This window comes from Scylla paramamosain, chromosome 47 (genome assembly GCF_035594125.1).
Source record: "Scylla paramamosain isolate STU-SP2022 chromosome 47, ASM3559412v1, whole genome shotgun sequence".
Lineage (NCBI taxonomy): Eukaryota > Metazoa > Arthropoda > Malacostraca > Decapoda > Portunidae > Scylla > Scylla paramamosain.
In genome coordinates, this window is record NC_087197.1 from 2562501 (window position 1) to 2580000 (window position 17500).

The 17500-nt window shown below is 46.8% G+C and overlaps 3 protein-coding genes and 1 long non-coding RNA gene across 6 annotated transcripts in view; all 4 read left to right on the plus strand.

The window, feature by feature from the left end:
• LOC135094915 (uncharacterized) overlaps positions 1 to 4944 on the plus strand; it is a 10973-nt gene extending 6029 nt beyond the window's left edge. Inside the window, exons 4-6 of the mRNA XM_063995425.1 lie at positions 64 to 162; positions 743 to 1017; positions 1498 to 4944. Coding sequence (XP_063851495.1) covers positions 64 to 162; positions 743 to 1017; positions 1498 to 4638 — 3515 coding nt within the window. The 3' untranslated portion in view covers positions 4639 to 4944. The remainder of the gene's footprint in view (positions 1 to 63; positions 163 to 742; positions 1018 to 1497) is intronic.
• Positions 4945 to 4963: 19 nt separating this feature from the next.
• On the plus strand, positions 4964 to 8450 carry LOC135094916 (trichohyalin-like). Of its 3 annotated transcripts, none has more exons than XM_063995428.1 (2): positions 4964 to 5316; positions 5644 to 8450. In XM_063995428.1, exons 1-2 carry the CDS (start codon positions 4964 to 4966, stop codon positions 7598 to 7600), a joined length of 2310 nt encoding a protein of 769 aa, XP_063851498.1. In that variant the 3' UTR covers positions 7601 to 8450. The 3 variants fall into 3 exon arrangements, with proteins under 3 accessions (XP_063851498.1, XP_063851497.1, XP_063851496.1); XM_063995427.1 differs by having other exon boundaries at positions 4964 to 5308; positions 5348 to 8450; XM_063995426.1 differs by having other exon boundaries at positions 4964 to 8450.
• Positions 8026 to 14470, plus strand: LOC135094917 (uncharacterized). Its single transcript, XM_063995429.1, has 7 exons — positions 8026 to 9462; positions 9560 to 9664; positions 10203 to 10391; positions 10713 to 10843; positions 11277 to 11591; positions 12160 to 12392; positions 13952 to 14470. The coding sequence occupies exons 1-6, from the start codon at positions 8026 to 8028 to the stop codon at positions 12389 to 12391; spliced, it is 2409 nt and encodes an 802-aa protein (XP_063851499.1). The 3' UTR covers position 12392; positions 13952 to 14470.
• Positions 14471 to 14691: 221 nt separating this feature from the next.
• LOC135094918 (uncharacterized) lies at positions 14692 to 16706 on the plus strand. Its single transcript, XR_010264008.1, has 2 exons — positions 14692 to 15432; positions 15486 to 16706. It is a non-coding gene; the product is annotated as an uncharacterized LOC135094918 (long non-coding RNA).
• The last annotated feature ends 794 nt before the right edge of the window (positions 16707 to 17500 follow it).

Genomic DNA, 17500 nt, shown 5'->3' on the forward strand with positions numbered 1-17500 from the left:
CCTGTCTACCTATCCCTGTCTATCTGTGTCTCTGTCTACCTACCTGTGTCTGTCTACCTGCAGGAGCCACACCTGCACACCTGGCGGCAGAGAACGGCTACTACAGGTCTCTCCAGGTGCTCCTATTTGCCGGCGCCAACCCTGACAGACCTGACGCTGACGGTAAGTGATGGTGGTAGTGGTAGTGGTAGTGGTAGTGGTAGTGGTAGTGGTAGGTGGAGGGAGAGGAGGAAGGAATAGCAGTAGTGGTGGTGGTGGTGGTGGGTGAATGGTGGTGGTGATGGTGGTAGTGTTAAGAGGAGGGAAAATAGTAGTAGTAGTAGTAGTTGTGGTGGTGATGGAACTGGTAGTAGTTTAAGCAATAGTAAAAGACTTGGTAGTAGCAGTAGTTGTGGTGTGGTGGTGGTGGTGGTGGTGGTGGTGGTGTTGTTGGTGGTCGAACACTCTAAAACACCCCAAACTATCAGATAACTAAAAAAAAAACACCAAAAATACTTAAAAAAAAAAATCTCCCCTCATAAAAAATAAAATAAAATAAAATAAACACTCCAAAAAAAAAACCCAAAAAAATCTTAAAGACGAAAAAAAAAAAAACCCCTCAACCCTTTCTCCCCTCTAATAAATAAATAAACAAACAAACAAACACTCCATAGAACACCCAAACACACACACACACACACAGACACACAAACAAGCACCGTAAAAAACACTGAACACGCATTCTTTCAACCCTTTCCAACAGGACGCCTACCGATCCACCGCGCGGCACTGAGACGCCAAGTTTGGGTGTTGCGCGCGATGTGGGACTTCGGATGTGACCTTTCAGCACCTGCCGCCGACTACTCCACCGCCCTCCACCTTGCCGCGGGGGTGGGAGCCCTCAACGTGGCGAGGTTCCTGGTGGAGGTGTGTGGGGTGCGGCCTGGGGTGACGGATGGCGAGGGGTACACTGCCCTTCATCACCCCAACACCCAGAGACATCCAAGGCTTGTGGCGTATCTCAGGGAAGTCGAGTCGGTGAGTTCCTGTGTCTCTGGGGTGTGCGAGGGGCGTCTTGTGTGTTTTGGGGAGTTTTGGGGTGTTTAAGGCGTGTTTAAGGCGTGTTTTGGCTGTTGGGTGTAAATTTTGTGTGTTTTGTATATGTTCAGAGGGTTTTGGGTCAGATTTTGGAGTGTTTAATGGGTGTTTTGTGTTTTTTCAGGGTATTTTGGGGTACCTTGTGGTGTTTCGATGTGGTGGTGTGGCTGCAGGTGCTTTGTACAGTTTGGGGTGTCTCGGGTCTCGGAGCTTCGCGTGTGGAAGAGATGTTTTGGGTGTTTTGGAAGTGTTTTGTAGGAGTTTTGCGTGTTTTTTGTTCTTTTTTTTCGGGGGGCGGGTATTTTCTGGTGTTTGGAGTATTTGGATGTGTTGTGTTGAGTTGACCTCCTGTCCTAGCCTAACCTGACCAAATTTGACCTACCACAGCCTAGCCTAACCTCACACCTCACATCCCCACAGATGATGGAGGCCACAAGATGGAACCCACAGCACCAGGTACCCCCTTATCCTCGCCTCCCGCTGCGGCCCACACCTAGGCAGCCACGGCCCATGCACTACAGCACGTGCCACTACAGCCACCACCGCTACCCCTACCACAACCACTACAGGACCTACGGGGGCGCCACCATGCGCTACCCGTATAAGGGAGGGCGTGTGTGGTACCGGAAGAGACAGAGGGACAGATTTGCGACTGTCAAACCTTCAATCAACACCTCAACTGCCTCACCAGCCTCCATGTCAACTTCCCTGGCCTCTGCTGGCGCTGCAGCCTCCTGTGACACCACCTCACAGAATGGGTACATCCAGGCAGACCCACAGACCCTTGGCGATGCAGGCAGTGCGGTGAGGAATGGTCTGAGTGACACTACATTGCAGGAAGATGTGAGGGATGTTTTGGCAGGAGGGCACCGCCAGGAGTCTGTGCCAGCAGGGAACGTGGCGATGAATGGAGGCTGCCAGGAGACCTCCCCGGCCACTGCAGAACCCCAGCACAACGGACATGGCCACCCAGACACCCAGCTTAATGGACATGAGGCAGGCTTTGTGTCAGACAGTGCCAGTGGGTTCTGTTCCAGTGGCACACAGGTTGAAGCGTTCCAGAATGGCCTCAGCCACTCAGAAAGTGGGCTGCTGAATGGCCACCAGCACTCAGAGGACGCCGTTCAGAGTACATACCTCTCGACGACCAGCAGCGGCTATGTTTGCTCAGACGGCTCTGTGACTGATGCTTCCAAGGACCTTGTTTACTACTCAGATGCCTTACTGAACGGCCACCACGATGAGGGGGCCCCAGCAGACTCACAGCTACCCCAGGACAGCACCACCACCCACCCTGCACCCCAGCTAGACCCGTGGGACACATTCGTGCGCCCCAGTAAGGACGGCAACGAGGGGCAAGGCACCCCGGCAAGCACCACTCACATTCAGACCTTCTCGTTTGCGGAAGGGAAATCAGACGCTGGACTCGCCCACCAGACCTGGCACTGCAATGGTCTGGGCTCATCAGGAGAAGGCAGTGAGATTGACGACCAGAATCTGTGTGGCCTGACTGGGAATCCTAGTGAGAGAGATGCGATTGATGAGCGGAATGACGGATCAGGCTCAGAGGGGTACCACAGCCTGACCAGTCCGCCAGAACCCTTACTTTCGGCCCCAGACCCTTCAGAGCCTCTGCAGCCCACCCTGGACACCTCAGAGCCACCAAGCCCTGTGGAGTTACACCCACAGCACTCACACTCCAATCCTACAGACTCAGAGGGGTACCACAGTCTGACCCCAGCAGAACCTCTCCAGTCGAGCGTAGACACCGCGGAACACCTAAGCCTTGCAGAGACACATTCCCAGCATCAACATGGGAACGCACTCGCTAAAAATACCCCAGAGTCGTCCCTGCCAAGCCCACAGTCTCCTAACTTGCTCACCACACAGGACACCAGTGATAACCAATTCCTGGCTGGTCTTGTGGGGAACATTATCGACACGCGTCCCATAACTGGAAGAGGAGATGAGGACGTTTCAGGCATCAGTGAGTTGAAGACACTTAAAGATGAGGTGGATGAGGGGCCGAGGAGAAACCTGGAGGACGTGTCTGTGCAGGAGGTGTCTGTAGACGAGAGAGACTTCATAAGCACTCCAGACAGGAATCCTAACAGCCAGTTCTTGCTAGATGAGGAGGAAAGTGAGGAGGATGAGAACACACAGCTACAGGATCGTGGAGAGGATGTAGCAGAAGGAAGGATAAGGAACCCAGAACCTACAGCTGAAGAAGAGGTGAGGACTGCAGAAGACGTGACAGAGGAAATGGTGAATAAGGAACCTGCTGAAGAAGAGGTGAGGACTGCAGAAGATGTAACAGAGGAAATGGTGAATAAGGAACCTGCTGAAGAAGAGGTGAGGACTGCAGAAGACGTAACAGAGGAAATGGTGAATAAGGAACCTGCTGAAGAAGAGGTGAGGACTGCAGAAGACGTAACAGAGGAAATGGTGAATAAGGAACCTGCTGAAGAAGAGGTGAGGACTGCAGAAGACGTGACAGAGGGAAGGACGAGTAAGGAACCTGCTGAAGAAGAAGTGATGATTACAGAAGACGTGACAGAGGGAAGGATGAGTAAGGAACCTGCTGAAGAAGAAGTGATGATTACAGAGGACGTGGCAGAGGGAAGGACGAGTAAGGAACCTGCTGAAGAAGAAGTGATGATTACAGAGGACGTGACAGAGGGAAGGATGAGTAAGGAACCTGCTGAAGAAGAAGTGATGATTACAGAGGACGTGACAGAGGGAAGGATGAGTAAGGAACCTGCTGAAGAAGAAGTGATGATTACAGAGGACGTGGCAGAGGGAAGGACGAGTAAGGAACCTGCTGAAGAAGAGGTGAGGACTGCAGAAGTGACAGAGGAAAGGACGAGTAAGGAAACTGCTGAAGAAGAGGTGACGACTGCAGAAGACGTGACAGAGGAAATGATGAATAAGGAACCTGCTGAAGAAGAGATAAGGACTACAGAAGACGTGACAGAGGGAGGGATGAGTAAAAAACCTGCTGAAGAAGAGGTGAGGACTACAGAAGACGTGACAGAGGGAAAGATGAGTGAGGAACCTGCTGAAGAAGAGGTGAGGACTGCAGAAGACGTGACAGAGGGAAAGATGAGTGAGGAACCTGCTGAAGAAGAGATAAGGACTACAGAAGACGTGGCAGAGGGAGGGATGAGTGAGGAACCTGCTGAAGAAGAGATAAGGACTGCAGAAGACGTGACAGAAGGAACGATAACAAATTTCGAGCCTACTGAAGAAGAGCTGAGGACAAGTGACAGGATAGACAAGATAGAAGGAAGTGCCAGTGACGAGACAGTGCCAGAAGGTGAGGCACTGCAGACGAGGAGCGAAACAGGAGATGAGGAGGATGGAAAGGTGGATGATGTAAGTGCAATGAAGACAGAAGGTGATGTTGAGAGACTGGAGGGCAAAATCGTGGTGACAGTGACTAAGAATGACACCAAAGACACCTCAGCTCTACGTGAAATAAATGAGAGAACGAAAGCAGATGAGGACATAACAGAAAACGTAACCAGTGTTGTGAAAGAAAGAGGAAAACGAGAAAATTAACCACAGACTCAAGAAAACTGAAGACGCAGACGGAGAAGGGCCACAAACAGAGGGGGGTGAAGAGAGAAGGAAACACACAGAGAACGAGGAACAGGAAGACGTGAAAAAGAGAGTAGCAGAGGCAAGCAGGTCTGGTGAAGAGAAGCCCAAGAAAAGAGTAACTTTTGACTTCAGGAAAAGAGAAGAAGAGACAGAAGAGGAGGAGGAGGAGGAGGAGGAGAAGGAAGAAGTACAGAGCTTGATAAATAGGGAAGAGGAGACAGAAGAGGAAGTAGAGAGCTTGAGAAGGAGGGAAACAGAGGAAAATAAGGAAACGCAGAACACGATGAAGAGAAAAGAAGAAAAGGAGGAACTAGAGAGAAAAAAGAGACAAAGAGAGAGGGAAGAAGAGCCACAGACCACAGCAAGGACCAAAGCACAGCAGGAGAACCAGGAGGCACAGAAAAACAACAGTACCACACAGCAGAAGCAGGAGGCACAGAAAAACAACAGTACCACACAGCAGAAGCAGGAGGCACAGAAAAACAACAGTACCACACAACAGAAGCAGGAGGCACAGAAAAACAACAGTACCACACAGCAGAAGCAGGAGGCACAGAAAAATAGCAGCATTGCACAACAGAAGCAGGAAACACAGAAAAATAACAGTACCACACAGCAAAAGCAGGAGGCACAGAGAAACAGCAGTACCACACAGCAAAAGCAGGAGGCACAGAGAAACAGCAGTACCGCACAGCAAAAGCAGGAACTGAAGAGCACAGCCAGCAGGAAGACACAGGAGGCACAGAAAAACAGCAGTACCGCACAGCAAAAGCAGGAACTGAAGAGCACAGCCAGCAGGAAGACACAGGAGGCACAGAAAAACAGCAGTACCGCACAGCAAAAGCAGGAACTGAAGAGCACAGCTAGCAGAAAGACACAGGAGGCACAGAAAAACAGCAGTACCGCACAGCAAAAGCAGGAACTGAAGAGCACAGCCAGCAGGAAGACACAGGAGCCACAGAAAAACAGCAGTACCGCACAGCAAAAGCAGGAACTGAAGAGCACAGCCAGCAGGAAGACACAGGAGCCACAGAAAAACAGCGGTAACACACAGCGGAAGCAGGAGGTGGAGAGCACAGCCAGCAGCAAGGAACAGGAGGCAGACCAGCAGGAGGAGAGGCCGAGCAGAGGCAGGAGTCTGACCAAGCAGGCGTCCCGGGGCAGCAGCAGCAGGAGTGAGTCCCAGCAGGAGGAGGAGCAGCTGGAGCAGTTGGAGCCTGTCATGTCAAGGAGGATGCGGAGGATGTTGAAGAGGAAGAGGAGCAAGAGGCAGACCAAGGAGACAGCAGGTCAGGACAGCAGTAGGACAGCAGTGCCAGTGTCTGCTGAGAGTGCCACGCCATCAGAGGCAGAGACCCACGGCAGGAGGAGCAGGAAGAAGGGCGGAAAGAGAAAAGGTGCCACGCCAGCATTGCAAACCCATCACGGCACTCAGAAAGCAGAGAAGAGCCAGCCAGCAGGAGAGAAGAGCAGGGCGCCTACTGAGAACCAACAGGAGGCCAAAGGAACAGCAGGGAAGAGCAGGGCGCCTACTGACAAACAGCAGGAGGGTGAAAGTAAAAAAGCAGCAAGAAAGAGCAGTGCGCTTGCCGACGGCCAGCAGGATGGTAAGGGAGGACACAAGGCCACAGCACCAGCAGGCGAGGAGCACAAGGCCAGACCCGCACCCCCAGCAGGCCAGCAGGGTGCCAGGAGTGCCAGTGAGGGAAAGAGCAGCGGGTTGACTGCCAGTAAGGAGCCCGTGGTGAAAGAGACAGTGACCGTGGGAATGACAGTGCCAGCTGAGGACACTGACAAGACAGTGCCAGCTGAGGACAGTGACAGCACGGTGAGCAGGAAGCAGACGGAGCCAGCTGAAATCTGCGAAGGAACTGAAGTCACTGATGGCACGGTGAGCAGCAAAGAGGCAGTGCCACCTCAAGGTGCTGAAGAAACAGTGCCAGCTGAGGACACTGAAGAGACAGTGCCAGCTGAGGACACTGAAGAGACAGTGCCAGCTGTGGACACTGAAGAGACAGTGCCAGCTGTGGACACTGAAGAGACAGTGCCAGCTGTGGACACTGAAGAAACAGTGCCAGCTGTGGACACTGAAGAGACAGTGCCAGCTGTGGACACTGAAGAGACAGTGCCAGCTGTGGACACTGAAGAGACAGTGCCAGCTGTGGACACTGAAGAAACAGTGCCAGCTGAGGACACTGAAGAAACAGTGCCAGCTGAGGACAGTGAAGAGACTGTGCCAGCTGAGAACACTGAAGAGACAGTGCCAGCTGTGGACAGTGAAAAGACAGTGCCAGCTGTGGACACTGAAGAGACAGTGCCAGCTTTGGACAGTGAAGAGACAGTGCCAGCTGTGGACAGTGAAAAGACAGTGCCAGCTGTGGACACTGAAGAGACAGTGCCAGCTTTGGACAGTGAAGAGACAGTGCCAGCTGTGGACAGTGAAGAGACAGTGCCAGCTGTGGACACTGAAGAGACAGTGCCAGCTGTGGAGAGTGAAGAGACAGTGCCAGCTGTGGACACTGAAGAGACAGTGCCAGCTGAGGACACTGAAGAGACAGTGCCAGCTGTGGACAGTGAAGAGACAGTGCCAGCTGAGGACACTGAAGAGACAGTGCCAGCTGTGGACAGTGAAGAGACAGTGCCAGCTGTGGACAGTGAAGAGACAGTGCCAGCTGTGGACAGTGAAGAGGCAGTGCCAGCTGTGGACACTGAAGAGACAGTGCCAGCTGTGGACAGTGAAGAGACAGTGCCAGCTGTGGACAGTGAAGAGACAGTGCCAGCTGTGACAGTGAAGAGACAGTGCCAGCTGTGGACAGTGAAGAGACAGTGCCAGCTGAGGACACTGAAGAGACAGTGCCAGCTGTGGACACCGAAGAGACAGTGCCAGCTGTGGACAGTGAAGAGACAGTGCCAGCTGTGAACAGTGAAGAGACAGTGCCAGCTGTGGACACTGAAGAGACAGTGCCAGCTGTGAACAGTGAAGAGACAGTGCCAGCTGTGGACACTGAAGAGACAGTGCCAGCTGTGGACAGTGAAGAGACAGTGCCAGCTGTGGACACTGAAGAGACAGTGCCAGCTGTGGACACTGAAGAGACAGTGCCAGCTGTGGACACTGAAGAGACAGTGCCAGCTGAGGACACTGAAGAGACAGTGCCAGCTGTGGACACTGAAGAGACAGTGCCAGCTGTGGACAGTACAGAGACAGTGCTAGCTGAGGACACTGAAGAGACAGTGCCAGCTGTGGACAGTGAGGAGGAAGCGAGCAGTACAGAACAAGTGCCAGTCGAGTCTAAGGCAGTGCCAGAGCCAGCCAGTGCAATACCGCCAGTGAAGGTGGAGGTGACAATGACACCAGACGGGGCAGTGAATGTGCTAGTCACACGGGATGCAGTGTCACCTCCGAGGACACTGACAACTGTCACCAGTAAGTCGCCACTTCATGTTGTAAAGACAGTGCCACCTGAGACAGTGCCTGCTGAAGAAACACTACCAACTAAAGAGACAGTCCTTGCTGGGGAGACAGTGCCAGGTGAAGAGACAGTGCCAGGTGAAGAGACAGTGCCAGCTGGAGAGACAGTGCCAGCTGTAGAGACAGTGCCAGCTGGGAAGACAGTGCCAGGTGAAGAGACAGTGCCAGCTGGAGAGACAGTACCAGGTGAAGAGACAGTGCCAGCTGGAGAGACAATGCCAGGTGAAGAGACAGTGCCAGGTGGAGAGACAGTGCCAGCTGGGAAGAGTGAAGAGACAGTGGCGGTGAAGACAACGCCGAAGAAGAAGAAGAAGAAGAACAAGAAGGGCAGGAAAGACAAAACCAATGAACAAACACACACACAGACAGACAGACAAGAAGGGAAACACACACCCACGCACACACACAAGAAAAACGAGGAGGAAGAAGAGAAGACTGAGGGCACTACATCAACAGACACTGAGACAAACACACAGACGCACACCCCTAGAAGACCTATAGAAGAGACAGTGCCAGGAAGTATCAATGTAGAGGAGATACAGTTGTTAGAAGAGATGGAGGAAAATTCTTCCGTCTTCAGATTTGACAACCTTGAGGAGGAACTCAGAGTGTTAAGTGATGATCTGAGGGTCCAGAAGATAGTGTTGAAGAGATTCTTCAGTGGGGAAGACGAGGACTTGAGGAGAAGTGAAAAGGAGCCAAGGAAGGAGGAGATGGAGGACGTGGAGATCACTATAGAAGGAGATGAAGAAGAAGAGGAGAAAAACATTAAATACGTCAAGGAAGAAGAGGAAGTAGAAGCAAGAAAAGAAGAACAGGAAGAGGAGAAAGAGAGCAGCTACGTGAAGAAGGATAGAGAACAAGAAGAACAAGAGGAAGAGGAGAAGAAAGACACAAAACAGCACGCACAAAAAACGAACGAAGAAAGAGAAAAAGAAGGAAAAGAGAAAGAAAAGAAGGAGGAAGAGGAAAAAGAAGAGAAGAAAGGGGAGACAGACACACAACACCAACAACACCAACAACAAACTAAAGAAGAACAAGAAAAAGAACAACGAAATCGAGAAAAACAGAAAATGAAAGAGAGGACCTACCTGAAGAAGGAAGGACCCAGGGAAGTCTTCAGCATCCCCCTCACTCACCTGGAGGCGCTGGTGAGGTGCCTGGGGGCGGCTTGTGATGGGGCGGCCTGGGGCATGGCGTGGGCGGGGGGCGCGGAACCCCTGGGGCGGGCGGTACAAGAGGCGCTGGATGCCCTAAAGCCACAGCAATTTCGTTCGGCAGAGCAAATATTACCTGCTGTTCTGAATTTGCAGGTGAGTTTGTGCGTGTGTGTGTGTGCGTGTGTCTGTCCTCCTCATTAACCTTTATATTTGTGTATCTGAGCTCACCTACCTGCTCCTCCTCCCCCAGGCGGCGCTGCAGCAGGGGGAATGCCACGGGAAAAGGAGAATACCTGTGGCTGTGGATGAATGCTTGCTGTACCTCTTGACTCGCCTCCACCACAGCCTGCTGGAAGTGAGTGTGTGTGTGTGTGTGTGTGTGTGTGTGTGTGTGTGTGTGTATGTGTGTACCTTGTTTTCTTTTGTTTTTTTCGTTTGTTTGTTTTTGTTTCGTTATTTTTCTTTTTTATTTTCATTCGTTCTGTTCATTTTCGTTTTTTCTTGTCTTGTTTATTTGCTTGTTTGTTTTATTTCTCCTTTTTTTCTTCTTTTTTCGCTTTCTTTCTCTTCCTTGCCTTCATTCCTCTCCGTTATTCTTCTTTCTTTCCTTTCCTACACTCATTCCTTTCTCCATCCCTCTCTCCGTGTCTCTTTCAAAGCTCCCTAACGACTGCACTAACAGCCTGATTACTGAGCCCATTACATTCAACCACCACTGAGAACCAGCTCTTTACTTCCTATTCAGTCAAACTTTACCAACCTTAAGACTATTATTTCTTGTCCTACCTTGATTACTGACCCTGAGAATTTTGCTTTTAATCTTATAATCTATCTTTCGCTAATGATTAATCTTTTTGTGATCATCTCCCAACACCCACCCTTGCCTCCTTCAGAACGCCCCTACACAGACTGGCTGGGGGACGCGGACCTCCGAGGTGATGTCAGTGTTCAAGGGCGTTGAGGAGTGCCGCTTCGTGTGTGAAAGGAAGGGCGTGGCTGTCTCCCGCTCCAGGGGCCCCTTCCTCCTGTACGGGCTGACGGTGCCTTCCTCAGCAACTTCTGATGAACATTTGTGCCTGCAGGTAATGGGAGGGGAGGGGTGTGGGGAGGGGATGGGAGGGAGAGAGGGTGAAGGGGAGATAGGGAGAGGAGATGAAGAGGGGAAGCGGCGAGAGAGAGAGAGAGAGAGAGAGAGAGAGAGAGAGAGAGAGAGGAGAGAGAGAGAGAGAGAGAGAGAGAGAGAGAGAGAGAGAGGCTAGATAAATGGAAGAGACAACACACACACACACACACACACACACACACACACACACACACACACACACACACACACACACACACACACACACACACACACACACACACACACACACACTAACTACTCCACCTCTTCCCTCCCACAGCGCCTCCTTCAGCAGCGTTCCCAGGGGCCTCAGGTGAGATGGAAGTGTCCCCTGTGCAACGCCTCCCACACCTGTCTCTGCAGTGTACACCTGGCGCGCCCCCCGAGGATTCTCATAATATACCTGTGCCCGTAAGTGACTGAACAGCTGTTGTGGAGGAGAGGGGGGGGGGCAGGAGGGAGGGGGGGAAGTGGATAGGGGGAAGAAGAGGATGGGGGTTAGGGAAGGGGAGGGGGAGGAAAGGGGAGGGGAGGGCCGTGTGGAAGGAAAGAAGGAAGGAGGGGAGGGTGTGGTGGGTGGTGGAGGGGAGAGGAGAGGAGGAGGAGGGTGAAGGAAGGGAATAGAGAAAAAGGGTAGTTAATTGTTGTTGTTGTTGTTGTTGTTGTTGTTGTTGTTGTTGTTGTTGTTGTTGTTGTTGTTGTTGTTATTTATTATTAATTTTTCTCTCTCTCTCTCTCTCTCTCTCTCTCTCTCTCTCTCTCTCTCTCTCTCTCTCTCTCTCTCTCTCTCTCTCTCTCTCTCTCTCTCTCTCTCTCTCTCTCTCTCTCTCTCTCTTTCTCACAGACATCAAGAAATATGGCCGCCCTCCCCTCCCCCCAGCCCTGTCTCTCCCCCTCCAACCCCCATCACTCCCTCCCCTCTCTCCTCCCCTGCCTCCTCCCTATTCCACTCCTCCTCCTCCTCTTCCTCCTCCTCCTCTTCCTCTTCCTCTTCCTCTTCCTCTTCCTCCTCACCATCTCGCCCCTCCTTCTCCCACGCCCCCTCCTGTTTCTCTCCCAAGGGCCAGAGGAGGAGGAAGAGAGGGAGAAAGGGCGCGCCGACCCCCTCCCTTTGTGAATGTCTAGACCTGACGCCCCTTCTTGTGCCCGGAAGTAACAGGTGAGCTTGTTTGTTTGTTTGTTTGTTTGTTTGTTTGTTTGTTTGTTTGTTTGTTTGTTTGTTTGTTTGTGGGGCAAATGGTAGTGTGTGTGTGTGTGTGTGTGTGTGTGTGTGTGTGTGTGTGTGTGTGTGTGTGTGTGTGTGTGTGTGTGTGTGTGTGTGTGTGTGTGTGTGTGTGTGTGTGTGTGTGTGTGTGTGTGTGTGTGTGTGTGTGTGTGTCTCTCTCTCTCTCTCTCTCTCTCTCTCTCTCTCTCTCTCTCTCTCTCTCTCTCTCTCTCTCTTCCCTTCCCTTCCCTTCCCTTCCCTTCCCTTCCCTTCCCTTCCCTTCCTTCCTTCCTTCCTTCCTTCCTTCCTTCCTTCCTTCCTTCCTTCCTTCCTCCCTCCCTCCCTCCTTCCCTCCCTCCCTCCCTCCCTCCCTCCCTCCCTCCCTCCCTCCTTCCTTCCTTCCTTCCTTCCTTCCTTCCTTCCTTCCTTCCTTCCTTCCTTCCTCCCTCCCTCCCTCTCCAAACCAAACCAAACCAAACCAAACCTAACCGAACCTAACCCACCCCTTCACCGCCTTCTGCAGGAGTGCCCGCTACACCCTGAAGAGCGTAGTGAGCTTTGCTGGAGCTGACTCGACTTTGGGAGGGGATGCCGCGCCCCTCACCTACGTGAAGGGCTCCTGTGGGTCATGGTGGCGCTATCCGGAAGGAGGCGCTGTAGGAGAAAGCGCAAGACGAAGAGATGTGGTGTCTGAAGAAGGTCACCGCGCCAGACTGCTCTTCTATCAGGCCATCGAGGACTCTGAAGAAAGCTAGGGTAGGAGGCAGGATGTTTTGGGGTGTTTTGGGGTGTTGAGGGATGTTTCCGGGTGTTTAGGGATGTTTTGCGGTGTTTTAGGGATGTTTTCGGGTGTTTAAGGATGTTTTCAGGTGTTTTAGGGATGTTTCGGTGTGTTTTGGGGTGTTTAGGGATATTTTGGCGTGATTTAGGGAAGTTTTAGCGTGTTTTAGGGATGTTTTGGCGTGTTTTAGGGATGTTTTGGACTGATTTAGGGAAGTTTTGGCGTGTTTTGGGGTGCCTTAGGGAAGTTTTGGGGTGTTTTAGGGAATTTTTGGCGTGTTTTCGGGTGTTTTAGGGAAGTGTTGTCGTGTTTTAGGGATGTTTTGGACTGATTTAGGGAAGTTTTGGTGTGCTTTGGGGTGTTTGGGTAGGATGCACGGATATTAGAGTGTTTTGTGTTTCTTGGGGAGATGTTTGTGTGTTTTAGCGATGTTTTGGGGGCGTTCTGGATGTTTTGCTGTGTTTGTGTTGCATGTGGGTGTGTTTGAATAAGATGTGACGATGTTTGGATGTGTTGCGAGGTATTTTTTCGAGTGTTTTTCGTGTGTTTGCATGTTCTATAAGTGTAGTGGCGTGTTTGGGGTTTCTGAGTGTTTTTTTTTTTTTTTTTTTCGTTTTTTTGTAGTTTTCAGGGTGCGTGTGTTGTGTGAATATGTGTTCAGTGTGCGTGCGTGTGTCCCGGGCTGCAGTAAGATGTGGTTTGGGAATTGTAAGTGTGTTTTGGTGTGTTTGCGTGTGTTTTGGGTGTGTTTTGGGTGTGTTTGAGTGTGTTTTGGGTGTGTTTGAGTGTGTTTGGGTGTTTTTGCGTGTGTTTTGGGTGTGTTTGAGTGTTTGAATGTTTTGGGTGTGTTTGCGTGTGTTTTGGGTGTGTTTGAGTGTGTTTTGGGTGTGTTTGAGTGAATGTGTGTGTGTGTGTGTGTGTGTGTGTGTGTGTGTGTGTGTGTGTGTGTGTGTGTGTTATTTAGTTTGTTTTTCTTTGTTTCTCTTTGTCTTTCTGCCTTTTCTCTCGTTTTCTCTTCCTTTTTTTCATTATTTCTCGTTTCTACTTTTCTTTGTCTATTTGTCTTTTATTTCTTCCTTCCTTTTTACTTTCATAGAGTGTGCGTGTGTTAGAGAGAGAGAGAGAGAGAGAGAGAGAGAGAGAGAGAGAGAGAGAGAGAGAGAGAGAGAGAGAGAGAGAGAGAGAGAGAGAGAGCGCATCATTACCCTATATATGTAACATTCTAGGGATAAAGGGACATTCTTATTTCCCTGAAGGATGAGCAGCTTTACAATGTCTAGGGAGAAAATTAATTTATTATCTATTATTATTATATTTAATTTGTTTATCTCTTCTAAAGTACATCTTATATAGTTACGAGAAAATTTGTTTTTTTATAAGAATTTTTTTGCTTATAAGATGAGATTTATTTATTTATTTTATTTCATAAGGGAGGTGTACTATATGTTTTTTTTTCTATTTACAAAGACGATTTACAAATTATTTTATTTTTACAAAGAGGGTTTATTTTTATTTTATTATTTTTCATTTGCAGGAAAGGATGTACATTTAGTTAATCGCAAGAACGGTGTACATCTTTCAAAATTGACGAGAAGGGTGTACATCTTGTCAATTCGCAAGTTTCTATATATCCTAGCTAAGCATTCCATTTTGCAAGACGCATGTACCTGATATAAACATTGTATTGTGATCTTAACCACATGACTATTACTGCTAGCATTATATATGTATATGTAACGTTAAGAAAGATAGCAGCATTTATTACTATCACTACCATTAGCATTATAGCCTTAAGTGTTATCGTATCGGGTACGTTGATTATCTTGCTATGTACGATATATATTTTTTTTCTTCATGCGATAGTTTATTTTTTGTATGTACGATAGTTTGTTTTTGGTACGTGCGTTTTTTTTTTTTTTTACATGAGGTGTTTTTATGTGCAGTATGATAGTTTTATTATTATTATTATTATTATTATTATTATTATTATTATTATTATTATTATTATTATTATTATTATTATTATTATTATTATTATTATTTTTATTATTATTATTATTATTATTTTGTGCATAATGATTTTAAATTCATACACATTTAAGTATTATTAGAAAGAAATGCGATTTTTTATTTTTTTATTATTAGAAAGAAACGTGTGTGTGTGTGTGTATATATATATATATATATATATATATATATATATATATATATATATATATATATATATATATATATATATATATATATATATATATATATATATATATATATTTATATATATATGTATGTATGTATGTATGTATGTATGTATTGTTTAATTCCGCAAGTGATCTTAATAACATAAATACTTAGATTAGATATTAATTTTTTCGTCTTAATTTTGAAAGGAATTTTTAATATTGTTACTTTAAGAGTTTTATCATTAAGAATATTTTGTAATATATGTCCTTAGTATAATGTTTTCAATTTTAAGTTTGATGCACATTATTTTTATGTAAAAAAAAGTAAAAAAAACATTTTTATTACAGTACAAGAAAATATTTTTTTTCTTTTTTCTCTTTTTTTTTTTTTTTTTTTTTCTATGATAGCATGATATGTGATATTTATCCTTGGGATCTCTTCAAGATCATTAGTTTTTGTTTTGTTTTGTTTACCTGTGTTACTGTGTGGACGATTTACATCAATTCAGTATTGTTTAACTGTTTGACAGTTTGATTTTTTGGCGACTTTTCAGCACCGCGTGTGTTTGAGTGCAGTGTTTGTACACCACTGTCCTGTGCATGTGGCACGGATTCATTTTTAGCCATGTGATCTCCTCAAATATTTACTTTATTGTTTCATGTTGTTGTTGTGTTGCTACATGGACAAATCTTATCTTCATTCAGTATTGTTTAGTTTTCACACACAATTTTTCAGTAAGAAGTTAATTGGTGTATTATTTGTACATCGCTCTAATGTATATAAGATAACGCGTGGTGCGGACAGCTGTTAACCTTCATAGTCTTAAACGTTCCGGCGTCCATACCCTCGACTTGTCAACTGGCGTCATACCCTAGACTTGTCAACAGGCGTCATACCCTCGACTTGTCAACAGGCGTCATACCCTCGACTTGTCAACAGGCGTCATACCCTCGACTTGTTTAACTGGCGTCATACCCTCGACTTGTTAACAGGTGCTGGCGGAGGCTGTACAGGTTTTCAAGAGTGTTTTCATGATTTCACTGATAACTTACCGAGCATTTTGCACTCAGTAGAGAAAACGCCCGTCAGAACACGTCAGATCATATCCTTAGTCACTGGGAAAAAATAGAGATAGAACAGTATTTTAAAACGTTTGGGCGCCCTGTCTTGATTGTCTTGATCCTTGTGATGAGTTACCAAGCATTCTGCACTGTCAGTGGAGGAAACACCCTTGAGAACACGTCAGATCGTATGTTCAGCCATTAAAAGTAGGAGAGACATGCATTTCGACATGACTCAGAGTAAAACGAAAAAAAAAAAAAGTAAAAAAAAAAAAAAAAAATTCCGTAATTAAGAAAAGCGACAAAAGAAAAAAAAAAAAAGAAATAGAGAAGACTTGAACTAAAAAAAAAACCTACTTGTGAAATTAAAGTTAATACGAAAAATCTAATCTTGACTCTTACCTTGACACTGAAAAAAAAAAAAAACATTATTATTATTATTTTCTAAGCACTACAAGCATTTCAAAGTGAGCATAGCACGAAAATAATATCTAATAACATAAAGGTATTGAAAGAGAAAAGTTTAAAACGCTGCCTAACTTAAAACCCAACGTACGGTTACAGGACGCGCTTAGTACGAGAGCTACCTATATAAGGAACGTCTAAGGGTACGAAGGTCAGTCTGCCACGCGCGGTGCTCAAGGTGACATGTCGCTGCTGTGTCTCGGTGACTCATTGCTACTTGCTGTGATGGTTCAGGTGATTAGAAAGCTGTGTGTGTGTGTGTGTGTGTGTGTGAGAGAGAGAGAGAGGACTGAAGAAAAAGATGAAAATATATTGAAGAGGAGAAGGAAATAGAGAAAGAAAATGATGAAGAAGAGAAGGGAATAAAGAAAACAAAGAACGAAGAAAAGAAGAAGAAGAAAGAAAATAAAGAAAATAGAGACAAGAACAGAAAATAAAGAAAAAAAGTGAAAGTGAGAAAGTGAGCGAGTTACACACACACACACACACACACACACACACACACACACACACACACACACACACACACACACACACACACACACATACACACACACACACACACACACACACACACACACAGTTCTATGTATACTGGTATGTATTGCGTAAAGGAAAAACGGGATGTATGTCTTTACGCTTCAGTATTTACTCAATTATCTTTAAGAAGAATGAAAATTAATATCGTGGAAAAGGAAAAAAAAAAAAAAGAAATAAAAGTTTAGTTGTGAACTACGGCTTGTCTAAGGAATTTCTCTCTCTCTCTCTCTCTCTCTCTCTCTTCTCTCGTCTCTCTCTCCTCTCTTCTCTTCTCTCTCTCTCTCTCTCTCTCTCTCTCTCTCTCTCTCTCTCTCTCTCTATTACTATTATTATTATTATTATTATTATTATTATTATTATTATTATTATTATTATCATCATTCTCTCTCTCTCTCTCTCTCTTCTCTCTCTCTCTCTCTCTCTCTCTCTCTCTCCTCTCTCTCTCTCTCTCTCTCTCTCTCTCTCTCTCTCTCGAAATGCCTCGCTATTACTATTATCATCATCATCATCATCATTATTATTATTATTATTATTATTATTATTATTATTATTATTATTATTATTATCATTATTATCATCATCATCATCATCACCACTATTTTCGTGTTTGGTGGCATTTGATTGGTGAATAAAATGTGCGTGCAGTGAAGCCAGTGAAGTGTATAACAGTGTATATTGTACTGACCTCTATTGGTGGCATTGTTATCATCATTAGGCCTTAGTAATTAGTATGTTGTATGATTTTATTTCATTTTCGTTCTAAGTAAAGATTTTTCGCTCATGTGTGTTTATCTTGGCCCCGTGAGAGAGAGAGAGAGAGAGAGAGAGAGAGAGGA